At 37.9% G+C, this 19,991-nt stretch overlaps 1 protein-coding gene across 1 annotated transcript in view; it reads left to right on the top strand.

The window, feature by feature from the left end:
- LOC150075707 (calcineurin-binding protein cabin-1-like) overlaps window positions 1-19,991 on the top strand; it is a 1,104,404-nt gene that overhangs the window by 775,780 nt on the left and 308,633 nt on the right. The window contains exon 33 of the mRNA XM_090388624.1: window positions 17,245-17,406. Coding sequence (XP_090244750.1) covers window positions 17,245-17,406 — 162 coding nt within the window. The remainder of the gene's footprint in view (window positions 1-17,244; window positions 17,407-19,991) is intronic.

Below are 19,991 nucleotides of genomic sequence, written 5' to 3' on the forward strand. Positions count from 1 at the left end.
AGAAAATCCATAATTATTGTTACTAAACACATTAGCATTAGTAGAGGCATTTGATGCAAGAAAGCAAGCTTATGCAGCATCAGCCAAAAAAAAAAAAAAAAAAAAACCCACTTCCACTTCACCCCTCTGTTCGATCCAAATACCTGTCCAGCTGACCCTTAAACTTATTTAGGCTATCAACCTCCACCACAAGGGATGGAAGTCTGTTCCACCAACCAACCACTCGCTGGCTAAAGGCAAATTTCCTCACGTCTATCCTACATCTGTCTTTCCTCAATTTGAATTTATGCCCTCTCAGGTGATTTTTCTGAGCTAGAGGAAGAATCCCATCAGCATTGAGCATGCTTAAACCATTCAAAGCTTTATACACCTCTATCAGATCACCTCGCTGGTGCCTAGTCTCCAGACACTGTAATTTGCAAAACTTAAGCCTTTCTTCGTAAGAGCACCCCTTTTTTCCATTCACTAATCTTGTTGCCCTTCTCTTTACTCGTTCCAGCAGCTCTACATCCTTCTTGAAATGAGGCCTCCAGACCTGTATACAGTACTCTAGGTGTGGCCTGACCATTGCCGTATACAATGGAATAATCACCTCCTTATCCCTGCTGGAAAAATTCCTGTATATCATTGACAATACTCCATGAGCCACTCTTGCAGCCCGTCTGCACTGCTCAGAGAACTTCATATCTGCCTGCACAACCACCCCCAAGTCCCTTTCATTCTCTACCACTGTCAGTGTAGTACCACAGAGTTGATACGTTGCTCTGGGGTTGCTGTTTCCCATGTGTAGTACTTTACATTTGTCAATGTTAAACTTCATTTGCCACCTCTCAGCCCATCTGCTCAACCTTTCCAGATCCTGTTGCAGCAGCATAGTGTCAGTAGTGTGACAACCCTGCCAACCTTTGTATCATCTGCAAACTTGGACATTAAGCTTGATATACCATCATCAATATCATTTATAAATACAGAAAACAATAATGGACCCAACACTGAGCCCTGAGGGACTCCACTAATAACATTAGTCCACGATGAGCAGTGTCCATTGATTACCACTGTCTGTCTTCCCCCCCTCAACCACCCCTTTATCCATAGCAGCAATTTGCCTTCAATGTCACACTGCTCCAATTTGTGTAGCAGTCTTCCATGTGCAACAGTATCAAAAGCCTTTCTAAGATCCAAGTATATAATATCAAAGTTATTCCCTGCATCCAGTTCTTTTGTGACTGCATCATAATTTCCAATCAAGTTGGTCAGGCAAGACTTCCCCTTAACAAAACCATGCTGTGTCTGAGCTATAACTGAAGTCTTGTCTAAATGATCCTGCAGTGCTTCTTTAACCAGTGCCTCTATTAATTTTCCTGGAACAGAAGTTAAGCTCACAGGTCTATAATTACTTGTGTCAGCCTTTGATCCTCCTTTGTGAATTGGGGTCACATTTGCACATTTCCAGTCTATGGGTACCTCCCCTGAGTTCAAGGAAGCTCTCATAATTATGGCTAAGGGTTTGCTTACTTCCTTTGCTGCCTCCTTTAATATAACTGGATAGATCCCATCCACCCCGGGTGCCTTTCTTGTGTTTATCTTCAACAGTTTCTCCTCCACTTTACTCCCAGTTATTTCAAGATTCTGTAGCTTACTGCTAGAGTTGAATACACCTCTGGCATTCCCCTTGCTGAATAACTCCTCATGTGTGAATGTCGATGCAAAATATTGATTTAGTTTGTTAGCTACCTGAGCAGGATCATCAACAGTTGACCCATCAATATCAAGTGGACCAATCTGATTCATCCCCTTCCTTCTAGAGTTAACATAAGTAAAGAACTCTTTGCTGTTTTTCTTTGCATCCCTTGCCAAGGATTTCTCGTAATCTGCCTTTGCCTGCCTAACCTCCTTTGTAACTTGGTTGCATATCAACTTGTATCTATCATAGGCTTCTGTGTCACATGTTAATTTGTAAGTATCCCATGCATTTTTCTTCTCTGCCATATGCCTCATTAGTTCATCTGACATCCATTTTGGCCTAAACTTTGAACAATATTTCTTAGTTGGTATGTAAAGCCTAGTAGCTTCCAAGATAAGTTCTTTGAATGCTTCCCATTTTGAATTTGCTGTTGGTAACATCATCAGTTGGTCCCACTGTATAGAATTTAAATACTGTCTCAGTCCATCGTAGTCACCTTTACGGAAGCAATAACCCTTCCCTTTACCCCTAATGGTAGTTACCTCTTTGAATAAATCCCACTTCAGCACACTGTGATCACTGCCACCTAGTGGTTCGTTTATCTGCAGATTCTTAATGCATGAAGAATCACTGCTGATAATCAAATCAAGAGTATTACTCCCTCTAGTTGCCTCCCGAACATGCTGATGTAGAAAACAATCATCTAATAAATCCACAAAAGCCCTGCTAGTGTGTGAGTAACCAGCCCCAAAATTCCAGTCAATATCTGGGAAATTAAAATCTCCCATTATAAGACTCTCTGATTTACTGGCCCACTCTATTTCCCTGTACAGTTCCTTATTATACTCATCAGAGTCATTAGGCCTATAGCACACTCCTACTCTCAATTTTGATCTCCCAATGCTTATGTCACACCAAACTGACTCAACACTGCACTGTCCGGCGATGTCGACTGGCTTCACTTCCTTGGTTTTTATGAGTTTCTTAACTAATAGCATAACCCCTCCCCGCTTCCTATCCTGTCTATCCTTTCTGTAGAAGTTGTACTCCCCAAATTGCAGTTCTGCATCCCTTATATCTGTGTGACACCACGTCTCTGATATCCCAACAATATCTGCCTTTGATGTTTTGAGCAATACCTCAAATTCATGAAATTTATTTACTAAATTCCTAGCATTGGTGTACACGCAAGTATACCTGCACCTGTTTCTATTCTTAGCTACCCTAACACAACCCATGTGTTTACTTGTACCGCAGTGGCTCCCAGCAGTCTCTGAAATACCATGCATCTTGTTTTTCAGGCTTCTGCTCATTCTAATAGAAGCAGTGCAAGAATCTCTTTCACCTCTGCCAGTGGCTACTGTCAATCTATTGGTCTTTGTCTCCCCCCCAAGCTAGCAGTTTTCCGATCCACCTAACAAGATATCAGAGATGTGGTGTCACACAGATATAAGTAATGCAGAACTGGAATTTGGGGAGTACAACATCTACAGAAAGGATAGACAGGATAGGAAGGGAGGAGGGGTTATGCTATTAGTTAAGAAACACATAAAATCCAAGGAAGTGAAGCCAGTCGACATTTCGGACAGTGCAGTGTCGAGTTAGTTTGGTGTGACATAAGCATTGGGAAATCAAAATTGAGAGTGGGAGTGTGCTATAGGCCTAATGACTCTGATGAGTATAATAAGAAACTGTACAGGGAAATATAGTGGGCCAGTAAATCAGAGAGTCTTATACTGGGGGATTTTAATTTCCCAGATATTGACTGGAATTTGTGGGTTGGTCACTCACACACTAGCAAGGCTTTTGTGGATTTATTGGATGATTGTTTTCTAAATCAGCATGTTTGGGAGGAAACTAGAGAGAGCAATACCCTTGATTTGATTATCAGTACTGATTCTTCATGCATTATGAATCTGCAGATACAGGAACCACTAGGTGGCAGTGATCACAGTGTGCTGAAGTGGGATTTACTCAAGGAGGTAACTACCATCAGGGTTAGAGGGAAGGTTATTGCTTTCATAAAGGCGACTACGATGGTCTGAGACAGTATTTAAATTCTATACAGTGGGATCAACTGATGATGTTACCAACAGCAAACTCAAAATGGGAAGCATTCAAAGAACTTATCTTGGAAGCTACTAGGCTTTACATACCAACTAAGAAATATTGTTCAAGGTTCAGGCCTAAATGGATGTCAGATGAACTAATGAGACATATAGCAGAGAAGAAAAATGCATGGGATACATATAAATTAACATGTGACACAGAAGCCTATGATAGATATAAGTTGATCTGTAACCAAGTTACAAAGGAGGTTAGGCAGTGAAGGCAGATTACGAGAAATCTTTGGCAAGGGATGCAAAGAAAAACAGGAAGGAGTTCTTTACTTATGTAAACTCTAGAAGGAAGGGGATGAATCAGATCGGTCCACTTGATATCGATGATTTAACTGTTCATAATCCTGCTCAGGTAGCTAACAAACTAATTCAATATTTTGCATCTACATTCACACATGAGGAGTTATTCAGGAAGGGGAATGCCATAGATGAAATAAACACTGACAATGAGCTAGATGATTTTGTAATAATTGAGAGTAAAGTTGAGGAGAAATTGTTGAAAATAAATACGAGAAAGGCACCTGGGGTGGATGGGATCTATCCAGTTATATTAAAGGAGGCATCAAAGGAAGTAAGCAATCCTTTAGCCATAATTATGAGAGCTTCCTTGGACTCAGGGGAGGTACCCACAGACTGGAGATGTGCAAATGTAACCCAAATTCACAAAGGAGGATCAAAGGCTGACACAAGTAATTATAGACCTGTGAGTTTAACTTCTCTTCCAGGAAAATTAATGGAAGCACTGGTTAAAGAAGCACTGCAGGATCATCTTGACAAGAATTCAGTTATAGCTCAGATGCAGCATGGTTTTGTTAAGGGGAAGTCTTGCCTGACCAATTTGATTGGATACTATGATGTAGTCACAAAAGAATTGGATGCAGGGAATAACTTTGATATTATATATTTGGATCTTAGAAAGGCTTTAGATACTGTTGCACATAGAAGACTGCTGCACAAATTGTGGAGCGGTGTGGCATTGGTGGCAAATTGTTGCTATGGATAAAGGGATGGTTGAGTGGCAGAAGACAGAGAGTGGTAATTAATGGACACTGCTCATCTTGGACTAATGTTATTAGTGGAGTCCCTCAGGGTTCAGTGTTGGGTCCATTGTTGTTTTCTGTCTTTATAAATAATAATGATGATGGGGTATCAAGCTTAATGTCCAAGTTTTCAGACGATACAAAAGTTGGCAGGGTTGTCAAGGACACTACTGACACTATGCTGCTGCAACAGGGTCTGGAAAGGTTGAGCAGATGGGCTGAGAGGTGGCAAATGAAGTTTAACATTGCCAAATGTAAAGTACTACATATGGGAAACAGCAACCCCAGAGCAACGTGTCAACTCTGTGGTAATCCACTGACAGTGGTAGAGAATGAAAAGGACCTGGAGGTAATTGTGCAGGCAGATATGAAGTTCTCTGAGCAGTGCATACGGGCTGCAAGAGTAGCTCATGGTGTCTTGTCAATGATATACAGGAATTTTTCTAGCAGGGATACGGAGGTGATTATTCCCTTGTATAAGGCAATGGTCAAGCCACACCTTGAGTACTGTATGCAGGTCTGGAGGCCTCATTTCAAGAAGGATGTAGAGCTGCTGAAACGAGTACAGAGAAGGGCAAGAAGGTTAGTGAACTGAACAAAGGGTTGCTCTTACGAAGAAAGGCTTAAGTTTTGCAAATTACAGTGTCTGGAGTCTAGTTACTGGCGAGGTGATCTGATAGAGGTGTACAAAGCCTTGAATGGTTTGAGCATGCTGAATGCTGATGGGATACTGCCTCTTGCTCAGAATAATCACCTGAGAGGGCATAAATTCAAATTGAGGAAGGACAGATGTAGGATAGATGTGCGGAAATTTGCCTGTAGCCAGTGGGTAGTTGGTTGGTGGAACAGACTTCCATCCCTTGTTGTGGAAGTTGATAGCCTAAATAAATTTAAGGCTCAGCTGGACAGGTATTTCGAACGAACGGAGGGGTGAAGTGGAAGGGGTTTTTTTTTTTTTTTTTTTTGGCTGATGCTGCATAAGCTTGCTTTCTTGCATCATATGCCTCTACTAATGCTATTTCGGGGGGTCATGACTTTAAAACAATAAAAACAATTTACACTTTCCAGTTTATTGGGCTTTTCTGTTAGTGCAATCTAACAGAAAAGGGTAGTAAACTCCTTATTACCGACATCTGGAATTCTGTTGAATTTTACATTATTATGGTGAAATGTGTTTCTCCTTCAATAAAATCTTCAATCATGCAAAAAAATAAATAAATATATTTTTAAAATCACTTTCTTATTCCAAAAGTATTTTCCTTCTGCTTGGAAATTTGCCCATATCCAGCCAGTTCCTAAAAAGGGTGATAAATCCCTCCCATCCGATTAGCGTCCCATTGCAATTCCTTCTACTCTTTCTAAAGTAAATGGAGAAATCGATTATCCGTCAAGTCTTAAACTACCTAGAAACCTTCCGTCTGATCAACGATCGCCAGTATGGATTCCATCAGTGTCGGTCCACTGGTGATATTCTGGCTTTTGTTACCCATTTATGGACTACCTCAATGGAAAGGTTCTGTGAAACACAAGTAGTTGCTCTTGATATCTCAAAGGCTTTTGATCGTGTTTGGCATAAAGGTCTTCTAAACAAGCTTCCATCTTATTGTTTGCCAACTGTTTTTAGTAATTGGTTATCCAGTTTTCTCTCTGATCGCTCACTGAGGGTTATGGTAGATGGCTCTGTCTTCTAACTTCTCCACTAATGCCAGTGTCCCCCAAGGTTCAGTTCTTTCCCCCACTCTTTTCCTCTTGTATATTAATCACCTTCTTCCATTGACTGGAAATCCTATCCATAGTTTTGCCGATGATAGCACATTGCATTCCACTTTCCATTTTGAGAAACCTTGCCCTGCTCAATCAGCTTCTCGAAAATCTGCTACCGATTCCTTAAATGCGGATCTTCAGGTAATTCTCCAGTGGGGCAGAGACAACTTAGTTGATTTCAATCCTTCTAGAACTCAGTCTTGTCTTATATCTCGCAAAAAGGTTTCTTTTGCTCCTGTGCTTATCTTTGGTGACACTCAGATTTCTAAGCAAAATGATATCTCTTTTGGGGATTACCATGACTTCTAATCTCTCTTGGCACAAGTACATTACAAATATTGCTTCCTCTGCATCTAAAGAACTTGGTTTTCTCTTTCGCTCTCGGCGTTACTTTTCTTCCAAACAGCTGTTCACTCTGTATAAATTGCAAATCTGCCCTACCATGGAATATTGTTCCTACATCTGGGGTGGTGCCCCCAAAACCTCTCTCAGGCTTCTTGATTCCATTCAGAAGAGGGAGTTAGGTTAATTAATGATTCATCTCTAACAGAGTCTCTTCACTCGCTTTCTCATAGACGCACTGTTTCTGCTGCATGCCTCTTCTACAGATACTTCCATGGGCACTGTTCTTCTGAACTGGCTTCTATAATTCCCGCTCTCTCTTTCAAAACAGTCCGAACACATGCAGCCACCAGCCAACATCCATTTACTGTCCAGCTTCAAACTCAGAGAACCAACTTTTCATCTTCCTCGTTTATTCATTCAACTGCCGTTTTCTGGAACAACCTTCCTTCATTCATATTTCCTGAAAATTACAGTCTACAGAAGTTCAAGTCCAATATCGACAAATATCTTCTTTCGTCTTCTCAACCTCCAGCCCAAGAACGGTACTAAGTACTATAGGTTCTAATAACTCTCGTGTTTGGGGTTTACATAAAAAAAATAAATATATAATATATAATGTATATATAAATATAATAGACAAAAAATGTAAAAATCAGTATATTTGTGCATATGGTGTAGGAATTGAGTTATAAGGTGTAGTAACCATGGAGGAATAGGGAGAATCTATAAGTAAAAAATCAATATACCTGAAATAAATATAAAATGCAATTAGTAAGGGCATAATAATTGTAAGAACCAAAAGCTGTGTGTCTTAGGACTTTAACTACTTCTTCAAAAGGGTCGGCAGCAAAAATCGTAGGAGCCACGACAATAGTCCAGGTCTCTGTTTCTGTTATGATGTATACGTAAACGATATATGTATACATCGTAGCCGACTCGACAGAGAACCAGAAGGAATAATAAATAAATTATAAAATAAAAAATAACAATAATAATGATAAATAAAAACCTGTGGAAAGAAAAGTATAAAATTTAAACACAAAAATATCTAAGGGATGGGGCAAAACAAGAGAACTTACTGTCTGTATGGACCGGAAGACATTGTTGTCAATGGTGATTGAAGGAGAGCTAAGCGTTCACTTTTCGGTGTGTGTGTGTATATATGTATGTGTGTGTCAGTTGAAGTAAGGGGGGGGGGCATAAAATCGTAATCCGGCGCTGTAACCGTGTGACGGGGAGTGAGCAATTAAACAGATGAGGCAAAAAGCTAGCAGAGGGGAAGTTGATAAACTTCTGGCATCTGCTGCTAAAGAATTCCATATGTGTGAATATGAATGCAAAATACTTATTCAGTTTCATCCAAGTTTCTTGCGACAACCAACTGACTGGTTAAAATAAATAAGTGATATATAAGTAAGATAAAACAGAGATAAACTAAGATAAAAGCATTAAAATACGATAAGATAAAATATAATAAAAGTGTTAAAATACATAAAAGCTTTTGAGGTGAAGTGCCTCTTCATCAGCTAATCGGTGATGAAGAGGGTGTAAGTGCACTCCCCTTGTGCAATTCATACTACTATTACTAGTTGCTATGTGCAGTGCTTTAAGCCATGAGTGCTGGTGGTAATCACGTGAATAGTTGATGATTTCAATACCCCGTCGGGGATCATAATTTTTTAATTTTGAATGTTCCATAGTCGCCAAGCATTATTGGGTCGAGCAGCACAATCTTGAAATTATCAACTATTCATGTGATTACCACCACTGCTCCTGGCTTGAAGCACTGCACATAGTACTACAAATCACATGATGGAATTGCACTTACATCCTGTAATAGAATGCACTGTATTACAGTGAAATGAGTGCTGGCGGTCATCACGTGTATGAATTTTGTTTTACCAATACCAGACTCGTGATACTTGATCATGCCCGGCCGACTTTTGCCATTGTAACCATCATTATATACTGAAGTACTCCATTCACCGACTAGCTGATAAAGAGGCACTTCATCTCAAAAGTTTCTATGTATTTTAACGCTTTTATCATAATATTTTATCTTATTGTATTTTAATGCTTTTATCTTATTTTATTTCTGATTTACCTTATGTATATATCATTCATTTATTTTAATAAATTTATTTTATCCAGTTAGTCGGTTGTCCCAAGAAACTTGGATGATATGCCATCTGACATGCAAGGCCTGTTTTCTAACTTATTCAGTTTGTCAGCAACCTGAGCAGGATCATCAACTGTTGAACCATCGAAATCAAGTGGCCAATGTGATGCATCCCTTTCCTTCTACTGTTTACATAAATGGAGAAGGCCTTGCTGTTTTTCTTTGCATGCTTTTCCAATTATTTCTCATAATCTGCCTAAGGGGGTTTAGAGGGGACCAGGTATCCTGTGTGTTATCAGACGCTCAGCCTAAAACACTGATGGATCCAATATCTCTCTCTCTATTACAGAAGATTTAGGAGAAGTCCAGTTGGCCTGCCTCCCTAAAATCCACTCATGCACACCTTCTCGATGGTAAGCCCTGTTACGTCACTTAGGTGGCAACGAACGTGTAGAGTGATTCTCTTCAAGACGCCTGGTCAGCATGAAGAGGAAAAGACCAAAGCCTCCAGCATATAGAAGCATGACAAAACAAATGGCCCTCAGTCCCCAGCAGCTTTCACTCTCCCTCTTATGGCAGCGAGAGGATCAGAGTGGAAGCAGAGGATGCTAAGAATCTCTGGGTACAACCAGGCTGCCATGCACGGAAACTGAACTTGGCCTGTTATAACGTAAGATTACTCATTGGTGAAGACAGGATATTAGAGCTGGGAAAGGAATTACAAAATGTGAATTGGAATATCATCGGTTTGGCTGAAACAAAAAGAAGAAATGAATCACTTGTAAGTTTATAAAGTGGAAATCTGCTGTACACCAATGGAAACAGTGAAAGGAGTGAAGGTGGAGTTGGGTTTCTGTTTCATAAAGATTTTAAAAACAACATTTTGGAATTCAAAAGTACATCACCAAGGGTGTCAAGACTAATACTCAAGATTTCTAAGAGGTACAAGCTAAAGATTATAATGATTTATGCACCAACATCGAGCCATGATGATGAAGAGGTTGAAGAAATGTACACCGAAATTGAGAGTCTTCTAGATGAGCAGAAAACCCACTACACTATTATTATGGGGGACTTCAATGCTAAGGTTGGAAAAAGGCAAAACAGCACATAAAGAGGAAATTTTGGAATTGGTGAAAGAAATAAAAGAGGTGGACGATTTGTGGAATTTGCAGAATCTCAAGGACTGTCAGTAATGAACACTTTTTCCAAGAAAAGGGTGAACAGAAAGTGGACATGGAAGAGTCCAAATGGATTAACAACTAATGAAATCCACTTCATCCTCACTAACAGAAGATATATTGTGAATGTTGTTACTGGCCTGAATAAGGTAAATGTTGGAAGTGATCACAGAATGGTAAGATGTACACTTGATATAGATGTAGGAAAGAAAAGGAAAGGAAAAAACTGACTCGAGTAAATAATACAAAGGTCTTTGAGATAACAGAAGAGGAGAAAAAGCAGTATGTACTGGAACTTAAGAACAAGTTTGAGCTTCTGCAGACTGCTCAGGACGAAGATATCGAAGGGGAATATTACAACTTTCTGGAAGTGATAAAGCCCAAGAAACCTATAGGGAAAAAGAAATCCAAAGAAGAAAAAATTAGTCAAGAAACACTTGTCACGATGAACCGAAGACGACAAATGAAGAGCAAGAAAAACACTGACAGGGAGAAAATTGAGTATACTGAGTTATGCAAAGCCATTAGGAAGAAACTCAGAGAGGACATAAGAAGATTTAACAAGAAAAGTAGAACAAGCATTAAGGGAAAACAAAGGATTTAAATCAGCAGCCATAAGCAGTAATACAGAAAGACAAATTATACTGAAACTGAAGAATAACAATGGTGTACTTATAAACAGCAGTGAAGGCATAATTCAAATAGCAGAAGACTACTATAGAGAATTATACAAGGAGCGAGGGAATGATGCCAGTTGTGGGAAAGATGGATTACAAAGTAGCAACACATACAACATACCCGATATTCTTCCTGATGAGGTAGAACATGCATTGAACAAAATGAAGAATCAGAAATCCCTGGGGGAAGATGAAGTTACTGTAGAGTTGTTAAAATTGGGAGGAAGAGACATAACACAAAAACTGGCAAGGCTCTTCACAAAGTGCATTAGAAAAAGTGTGACGCCTAAGCAGTGGAATAATGCTATCATAGTTTTGCTGCATAGGAAAGGAGATAAACCAGAAATTGGAAATTATTGACCAATTAGCTTGTTATCCCACATCTACAAGTTATTCACAAGGGTCATTACTAACAGATTAGAAAGAATACTTAGTGAGAATCAACTGAAAGAGCAAGCTGGCTTTAGGACAGGATTCTCAACTGTGGATCACCTTCACGTAATATCACAGCTAAGGGAGAAAGCAAATGAATATAAAACACCATTATGCCTGGCATTTGTGGATTATGAAAAGGCATTTGACTCCATATAGCATAAGGCAATGTTTCGGGCACTGGAAAGACAAGGCATAGATACCCCATATATTATGATTTTGAAGAAAATTATGAGAGTGCTACCTCCTTTATTAGACTAGACAAAGACAGTAGGAAATTTAAAATCGAGAAAGGAGTTCGACAAGGAGACACAATATCTCCGAAGCTGTTTACTGCTGCCCTTGAGGAAGCTTTGAGAAGGTTAGAATGGTCGTAGAAAGGAGTCAATGTGAACGGAGAGTACCTAAACCATTTACGATTTGCATATGACATTGTGGTCATAAGCCACGATCCAAAAGAATTAGAGGAAAATCTTAATCAGTTATGCACAGTTAGTAAGGATTTTGGTCTAAAGATGAATATGGCTAAAACAAAAGTAATGATGAACAAGTATGCCACAGAAAGGGAAATAATGATTGAAGGAGCAGTAATTGAAAAGGTGGAGTCATATACTTATCTGGGACAAATTATTAGCTGTAATAATGATAAATGGCTGGAAGTCAAGAGAAGAATAAATTTTGGATGGATAGCATTCAAGAAATATAGTCACATACTGAAGAGCAATATCCCAGTTTGTCTGAAACGTAAAATAATGAATCAATGTATACTCCCCACCATGACTTATGGAAGTGAAACTTGGGCACTCACCAAAAGAATGGAAGAGAAGCTGAGAACTACACAGTGAAGAATGGAACAAATTATATTGGTAATCAGACTGTTAGATAAGAGAAACACATGTATTAGGCAGCAAACTCAAGTAAAGGACATTCTTATCAAAACTAAAGAACTAAAATGGTCTTGGGCAGGACACATAGCTCGAAGACATGATGACAGATGGACTAAGAAAATAACAGAATGGTACCCAAGAGGAGCTAGAAGAAAACCTGAAAGACAAAGGCGGAGATGGATAGATGAAATTCATGAGTTTTTGAGTAGTAAATGGATGGCCAATGCTCAAAACAGGAGGAACTGGAAAGTTGCTGGAGAGGACTTCATCCTGCAGTGGATTGAAAATGGCTGATGATGATGAATCTGCCTTAGTAACCTAACCTCCTTTGTGATTTGATTAGACTAGTTTATATGTACTGTAGGCATTTATATCATCTAATAATTTATATGCATCCTGTGTTTTACTTTTTTTGATATACAGACTGTATTCTTTTTCTTGGTGATTCCTTTCTACTTCTGACTCTTGCTCGCTCTCTCTCAAGGTAACTCGGGAATTTTTTTTTTGGCTGGTACAGCATAAGCCTCAGGCTTCCTTGCACCTTAAGGCTAATAATAATAATAATAATATTTACAGGAAGGCCATGGCTAAGAGTGCAAAGAAAAGCATTCTTTTCATTTTAGCTCTAGAAGGAAAGGGTTGACTCACATTGGTTCACTGGATATGAATGATATGGCTGTTAATGATCATGTACAGATTCTGATAAAATATTTTTAATAGATATTTTGCCTCTACATTCAACAGGAAAATTATTTTTAGAGATGGGAATAACAGAAGTATATGTAATGTAATGCTGATTTGGAATTAAACGATTTTATAATAACATAAAGTAAGGTTGTGAGAGATATTTCTGCAGCTAAAGGTAAACAAAGTACCTAGAGCTGACGAACTCTATTCAGTTATATTAAGAGTAGCTGCAAAAGAGGTAACTAAACCAAAAGGTAGCTAAACCTTTTGGTATAATTATGAGAGCATCCTTATATTCATAAGAAGTAACTATAGATTGAAGATGTGAAAATGTATCTTCTGTTCAAAAGGTGAAGGTGAGGCTGTTATATAATCTTGAGTATTACTGGAAGTTATGACTATGGATAAAGGAATGTGTGGGGTTTAGTTTCACAAGCCCATAACTAAAAGGGAGAACTCATAGTTTTTTGCCTACACAGTAGCAAAAAGTGCCTGTGTTGGGCCCTTACTGTTTTTAATATTTATTAATGATATTGTGGATGATACAAATTGATACAAATGGGGCACAGCAGTTAATGATGGTAATCAGGGTCCCACTTCACAAGGATCTAGATAAACTAAACACATTTGCTAAGTTTTTCTAGATCCTCTTGAAGTAGAGGATCTAGACATCCCTTATCCCATTGGTTGTAAAATAGGCAAATGAAATGTTATCAGTAGTAGATGCAACATATTCTGCATTTGGGTGGCAGTAATCCCAGAATAAGACCTCCGTAGCCAAGTTGTCAGGAGCAGGAGTGCAGTAGCACACACACTCTGAGTAGACCGGGGTTCAAGCCCCTGACTGCTAAATACAGTTGCTCTGCCAACCTGCACTGGACTAGCGTGTCAGATTGTGGTCCATTTCCCTCAACATGAATTGTTAAGGAGGCTTCCATCCTGTAGCGGATTGATAATGGCTGCAGTTTTAATTTTTTTTTTTTTTTTTTTTACACTTAATCCCAGAATAATATACCATTCGGTACAAAACTCAAAATTATGAAGCATGAAAAGGATCTAGATGTAATTATATTGTACAATCTGAAATTAAAATACTATCAGCAGTGTAAACAAGTTGCTAGAACAGCTCTTGGGAGTTCTGTCAATTGTATATAGGAACTTTGCCAGCAGAGATAAAGCTATTATTTCAAAGTTAAAATAGAATATAGATTTTATAGTGACCCCCCCTTGGGTGTGTGTTGCATTCTCTCAGTGTATCATCCTTCTATCTTTTTTTTTTTTTTTTTTTCACGCTATACAATTGCACTTATAAAATCTGATTTTACGTGTTTATTTGTTGCATTAATTTATATTTTTTGTACACATTTAACTTTTCTTAAGTAATTCTTCATTGCACAATTTAGTTTTAAATCTAAATAATTTCTATGGATTATTTATAAAATTTGATTGTGTTTTGCAGTGACTTTTGAGGGAGGGAATTCCCTCACTGTATATTATTATTATTTTCTTCCTTTTTATCTTTCACTATACAATACATTTTTATTTGAAATATGGTATTCTAAGTATAAATTTGTTTATTTAATCAGCTTAATTCATTTTGTTATAAATTCTGAATTTTATGTGTAATATTGTTATTGCAATTGAGGTCTTAATGACAGTAATATGTATATGTAGTGCATTCTGGTTATTTGGGACAAATCTTAAAGAACAGAACCTAATTGAGAAAATAGCCAGAGACAACGTGCCGTTTAATCAGATTAGGAGACTGCAGCACTCGAGATTACCTCTGATTGTCTCTGACCAGACCACATGGTCTAAAGACCATTTCTGGAGGTCACAACCCTAAAACAATAAAAACGATTTGCATTTTCTGATTTATTGGGCCTTTCTGTCAGTGCAATCTATTATAAACAGGTAGTAAATTATTGCATTTGTGATAATATTGATAGCTGGAATTCTGTGGGTTTTGGTGTTACTTTGGTGAAATGTGTTTCCCCATTCACTCAAATCTTCAATTATATAAAAAACATAAATACATTTTCAGAATCTTCTCTTCATTCCTATTTTTTAAGATTCATGAACTTGTTATTATGTATCTAACTTGCACATATTGTGTTAGTTGCAATTTGTGTGCTGTGTTCATGGTTATTGATTGCTTCTGTTTTTTTTATTATTTTAAATTTTACAACCAAAAAAAAAAAAAAAAAAAAGTCTGTGAACAGAAATATCAATTAGTTAGTATGTACATATTACAGTATTAATTAAGCTATCTGCATAAACTTAAAGTTATTTTTATTTTGATAAACTATGGAAAATATTCTTCTGATTTTCATGTATCATTTAATTTTGTTAATTGGCAAATTAATAAAGTGTAAATTTGCGCTTAATATACAGTATCTTTATTTTTCTAGCCTTTGAATAATATTCCTCCTGTTTTTGCTTATTGGAATCTCTATGTAATAGAATTAAAATTCAATTCGCAAATGTGATCACAATGACCAGCATTTACCATATATCTTATAGTGAACAGTATTTTATTATGGCGAGTCCATTGTAAAGTGGGGTCCACTGTATTTTTAACTATTTATGTGAAACTTTGTGTAATTGGGGCAGCTACTTAATCAGGCCAGAGTGCACTAGTCCTAATGTGTCCCAAATAACTGGGAACCACTGTATATATATATATATATTTTTTTTTTTCCTGTTTAAAAATTGAACCTTTTTCTTATGCTTTTACTTTGTTTGCATGCAATTACTCAGGTGTGATATATGTACCTTAATAAACAACTTTCATTTCACCTGATGCCAATAAATTTGTCTAAGAAATTCAGAATGGTGTAATTTCAGATGGCATGTTTGGTATTTATTTGGAATCTATTTAGAACTGAAGAGGCGGGCACTTTCATTTTATAAGCAGTTACTTATAAATATTTTAAGAAATTGAAAATAAAGAAGTGCTCAGTTTATTTGCAATAATATTTGGCCATCACTGTTTACATATTATCTGTTTTGATATGTAAACACAATAGACCAAATTAAATCATGTTGATATAAATATGACTCTGAAAAATCAGATGCTAAATTATTTGTTATAAATACAGTAAGTCCCAGAGTTATGGAACTTCGAAGTTACGTGATTTTTTTTGACTATTTTTTTTTTTAGGATTGTAAAACAGTAAATTTAAAACAGTAAAAAAAAAAATAAATAATAAGCAATAAATAATGATGAACATGGCATGCACAAGTTGCGCAACTGAGATACCAAGTGAGTAACAAATTTACAAAACTTAAAAAATAAGAAGGGAGAGGAGATTCAGAAAATTTATTTATTTAAATATTATTTATTTATTTTTTATGACCAAATATTTTAGTAAAGTGTACACACATTTCTCCATAATAACATAAAAACCAACATAATTCCGGCTATTATTATTATCGCAACTGCAATAAGATCGAGTTTACTGCCAACCGGGCTAGCTGGGTGGGTAAAGTGCCTGTCTGGCAAACCAAAGGCCGCTGGTTCGATTCCCGCCTCGGGCTTGGATCAAAGTACTGCAAAAACCTTGGGAGGTGCATTATGGCCACAGAAGCCTATGCGCCAACAACTACCAAAAAAAAAAAAAAAAAAAAAATCGAGTTTACTACCCTTTTATAATGAATTGCATTAACAGAAAAGCCCAATAAACTGGAAAGTGCCAGTTGTTTTAATTGTTTTTTGGTTGTGATCTCTAGAAATGTGCTTTAGTAAAATGTGAGCTCGTGTGAGGTGATAATAGTGTTTCTGCTTAACCGTGTGAAGTTCTTTACAGAATTTTTCATTTTGACCATTATCATGGTGCAGACTAAGAGAATAAGTGACAGCAGTACTAAATCTACCCAGAAAAAGAAAGTGGTCAATTTGGATCAGAAAATTTAATTAATTTAAATTTATACAACTATTTTTTGCTTCATTCTTCTGAGGATATTTGTGGTACTTTTGCAGTACTATATATGCAGTACTTTTATAATTTTGGCATATCAAGGATATAGTAGCAATATTTTATTAGTTATTCCCAAGTTGTGTAAAACTCGACTTACATAAGAAGTCCTGGAACGTATCTCTTATCTCGCGAACTTACTGTATATGTATAATTATTTACTTATTTACACATATATATTTTAAGAAATAGAAAGTAAGGAGGAGCTAATTTTATTTTCAGTAATACTCAATTTTGAAATATGTAAATACAATATACCAAATTAAATAATCTGATAAAAATGTGGCTCTCTGAAAAATCAGATGCTTAATTATTTATATTTTGGTTGTAGTGCGAGTTGAAAAATGAAGCAACTGTATACAAAAAATCAACTCCAGCTATGAGATGCTTTCAGCATGCTCTAGAATTAGATTCCTGTAATGCTTCTCTCTGGATTGAGTATGGGTCTTCAGCATATATGCTACATTCACATGCATCTCGTCAGTTAAAGCAGGTAAAATAAAAGTCAATATTATTAGGTATTAGTTGATTTATTGATTTAATTTGCATGTTACAAAGTAATTCTAAATACAGTATAGCAATAACATTAGTAGAGGCATATAATGCAAGAAAGCAAGCTTATGTAGCATCAGCCAAAAAAAAAAAAAAAAACCTCTTTCCATTTCACCCATCCATTCATTCAATGTTTGTCTAGTTCTCCCATGAACTTTTTTAAGTTGTTGATCTCTACTACAACAGATGGACATTTCTTCCAACTATCAATCACCCACTTGCTAAAGGCAAATATCTGCACATCTGTTCTACAATTGTCTTTCCTCAATTTGAATTTGTCCCATCAGTTGAGTAATTTGAGCAAGAGGAAGAATCCCATTAGCATTGAGCTTTCTCAAACCATTCAAGGCGTTATACACCTTGATTAGATCACCTCGCAGGTGCTGGTAGAAAGTAATGCCTTCTCCGTAAGTTTCAAGAGGCTGGAAGAGCGAGAGATTGGCCTGAACTGTTTAATGAGGGATGCAGATTGGCATTTAGGATATGGTCTCACAGCATATCTTTTCCAGAAAGGGGGAAAGTAGTGCTGCGTTAAGACACGGTTAAAAATTTATAGTGGATCGATGATAAATGTGCTGAGACACTTGTTCATGAATTGTGGCACAAGGTCAGGGCCTGCGGTTGCAGTGGGTGGCAATCCATTTATAGCAGTTATAAGCTGCTTCCTGGTGATGCAAATGGTGGCGAGCATATCCATTGGAATGTTGTTGACAAGTAAGTTGCCTGGATATATCGGGGCCACATTGTTCGAGAACCATGCAATGTGGTCCATCCACAGTTCAAGATCCAGTGTTTTAGGAATTCCTGTGTGTCGATAGTCATAAAATGGTTTGCGTTTTTGTAGGGTTGCTTTTAGATGTTTTTAGATTGCAGATGATTTCTGGTGGTTGAACACTGCCCTTGCTCTGGAGAAGGCAATCCGATCTTGTATAGTGCCTGATTCTTTCCATCTCTTATGCAGATTTTTTTCCTTGGAAATTTTTGTTCAGTGTAGGTGTCCACCAAGCTCTTGAACGGGAAGTGATGCAGACAGTTTTTGTTGATCCGTAATTGGCAATGGTCCGGATCCACCTGGTCATGAGGTCCACAGCCAGCTGGAGATCGCAATTGTTGAGAGCTTCCCAAGGGATGGAGGATGCGGCTTCGAGACATCATGGTGGATCAATGAATTTGGGGGATGTTATTTCTTTTTTTTTTTTTTTGGGCCTTGTTATCAAAGTTAGGTGCAGCTAAGTGCAGGAGTATGGCAATGGGTTCGTGATCGGATTGAAAGAGATTGTGAGGGTTGTCTTCGAGGTTGCATGGTGCTGAGGAGAATACCAAATCTAAGAGATTGTGGGGTGGCAGTTGAGAAGGCTAATACCCAGTGAATCCATACTGCTAACGAGTGACCTACTAAGATGTGCGAGAGTAGGTGGAAAATTGAAATCGCCACAAACAATGTGCTTAGCAGAGGGGTGGAGATGATTCACTAGCCAATAGATTACATCTTCAATGATATCACTGTTTGGGCCTGGTGGAATATATACTGTTACTATGTCTATCAAGTAGGTGTTAAGCTTGAGGGACACCATGGCAGCTTCAAATGCAAGGGATTGGGTTTCCACAGAATGTACCAATGAAAAGAGGGTGGTATTGTAGAGTATTGCTACTCCCCCTCCTCTACGATCCTCTCTAGAGGAGCAGAGCATCTGGTAACCAACCTGAGGTGCACAGGCCAGGGAGTCCTGCCCATTCCCAAGCCACGTTTGAGCGATACAGAGGATATCTACGGTTTTCGAAAGTAGAAGCTGTTCGACAGTGTCTAGCTTGTTACAGATACTTCTTGCATTTTGAAAGGCAATTCAAATGGTGGTAGCCATAGCAATCGGAGTTCGTATGGGTAGCGTCTCTTTTTTGTGTCCGCATTGGTCTACTGTGCATTGCGATGTGTACAGGGATATTAGAGACAGGTTTGCAGCCTTGGGGATTGACATCATAAACAGCTGGTAGTTGGATTGATATGTGGACATTTTGTTTCCTATAATAGGTTTGTTTTCAGTAGATTCATTTGAATTCTTCTGCATTTCTTTGGTTTGGCAGCTTGGTAGTTTTAATGGCTATTGCATTTGTTGATGATTTTGGTAGTTTATTGCGGCTCTTGGCATCTGGTCTAGGAATGGTTTGACGAGAGTTCCAGGGAGCCATAGCCTTGGATCCAACACGAAGCTCATCATCTCTGGGTGGCAGCTAAAGATAAAAGATGCATAAGTTGGGTACCTAGTTCTTCTCTGTCTCACATCAGTATTTATTCTGTCAAGTTCTGCAAACATGGCCTTAATGCTGCTTGAGTTAGTAGTTGGTTCCAGTCGAGAAATAAAGATTTGCCCACGAGTCTGGACCGCTGTGATATTGTACGAATATGAGTGATTCCCCGTAGTGGTGTGTTGTGTGCCACCTGTTTTTCCCGTTTGTCTTCCACGTTCCATTTTCTGATAGGTTGAATATATGATCCCGATTTCTTTTGAGTGAACCTGTTGATTGGTG

Source organism: Mastigoproctus giganteus, chromosome 14, assembly GCF_048544385.1.
Source record: "Mastigoproctus giganteus isolate SK-2022 chromosome 14, ASM4854438v1, whole genome shotgun sequence".
Taxonomy (NCBI): Eukaryota; Metazoa; Arthropoda; class Arachnida; order Uropygi; family Thelyphonidae; genus Mastigoproctus; species Mastigoproctus giganteus.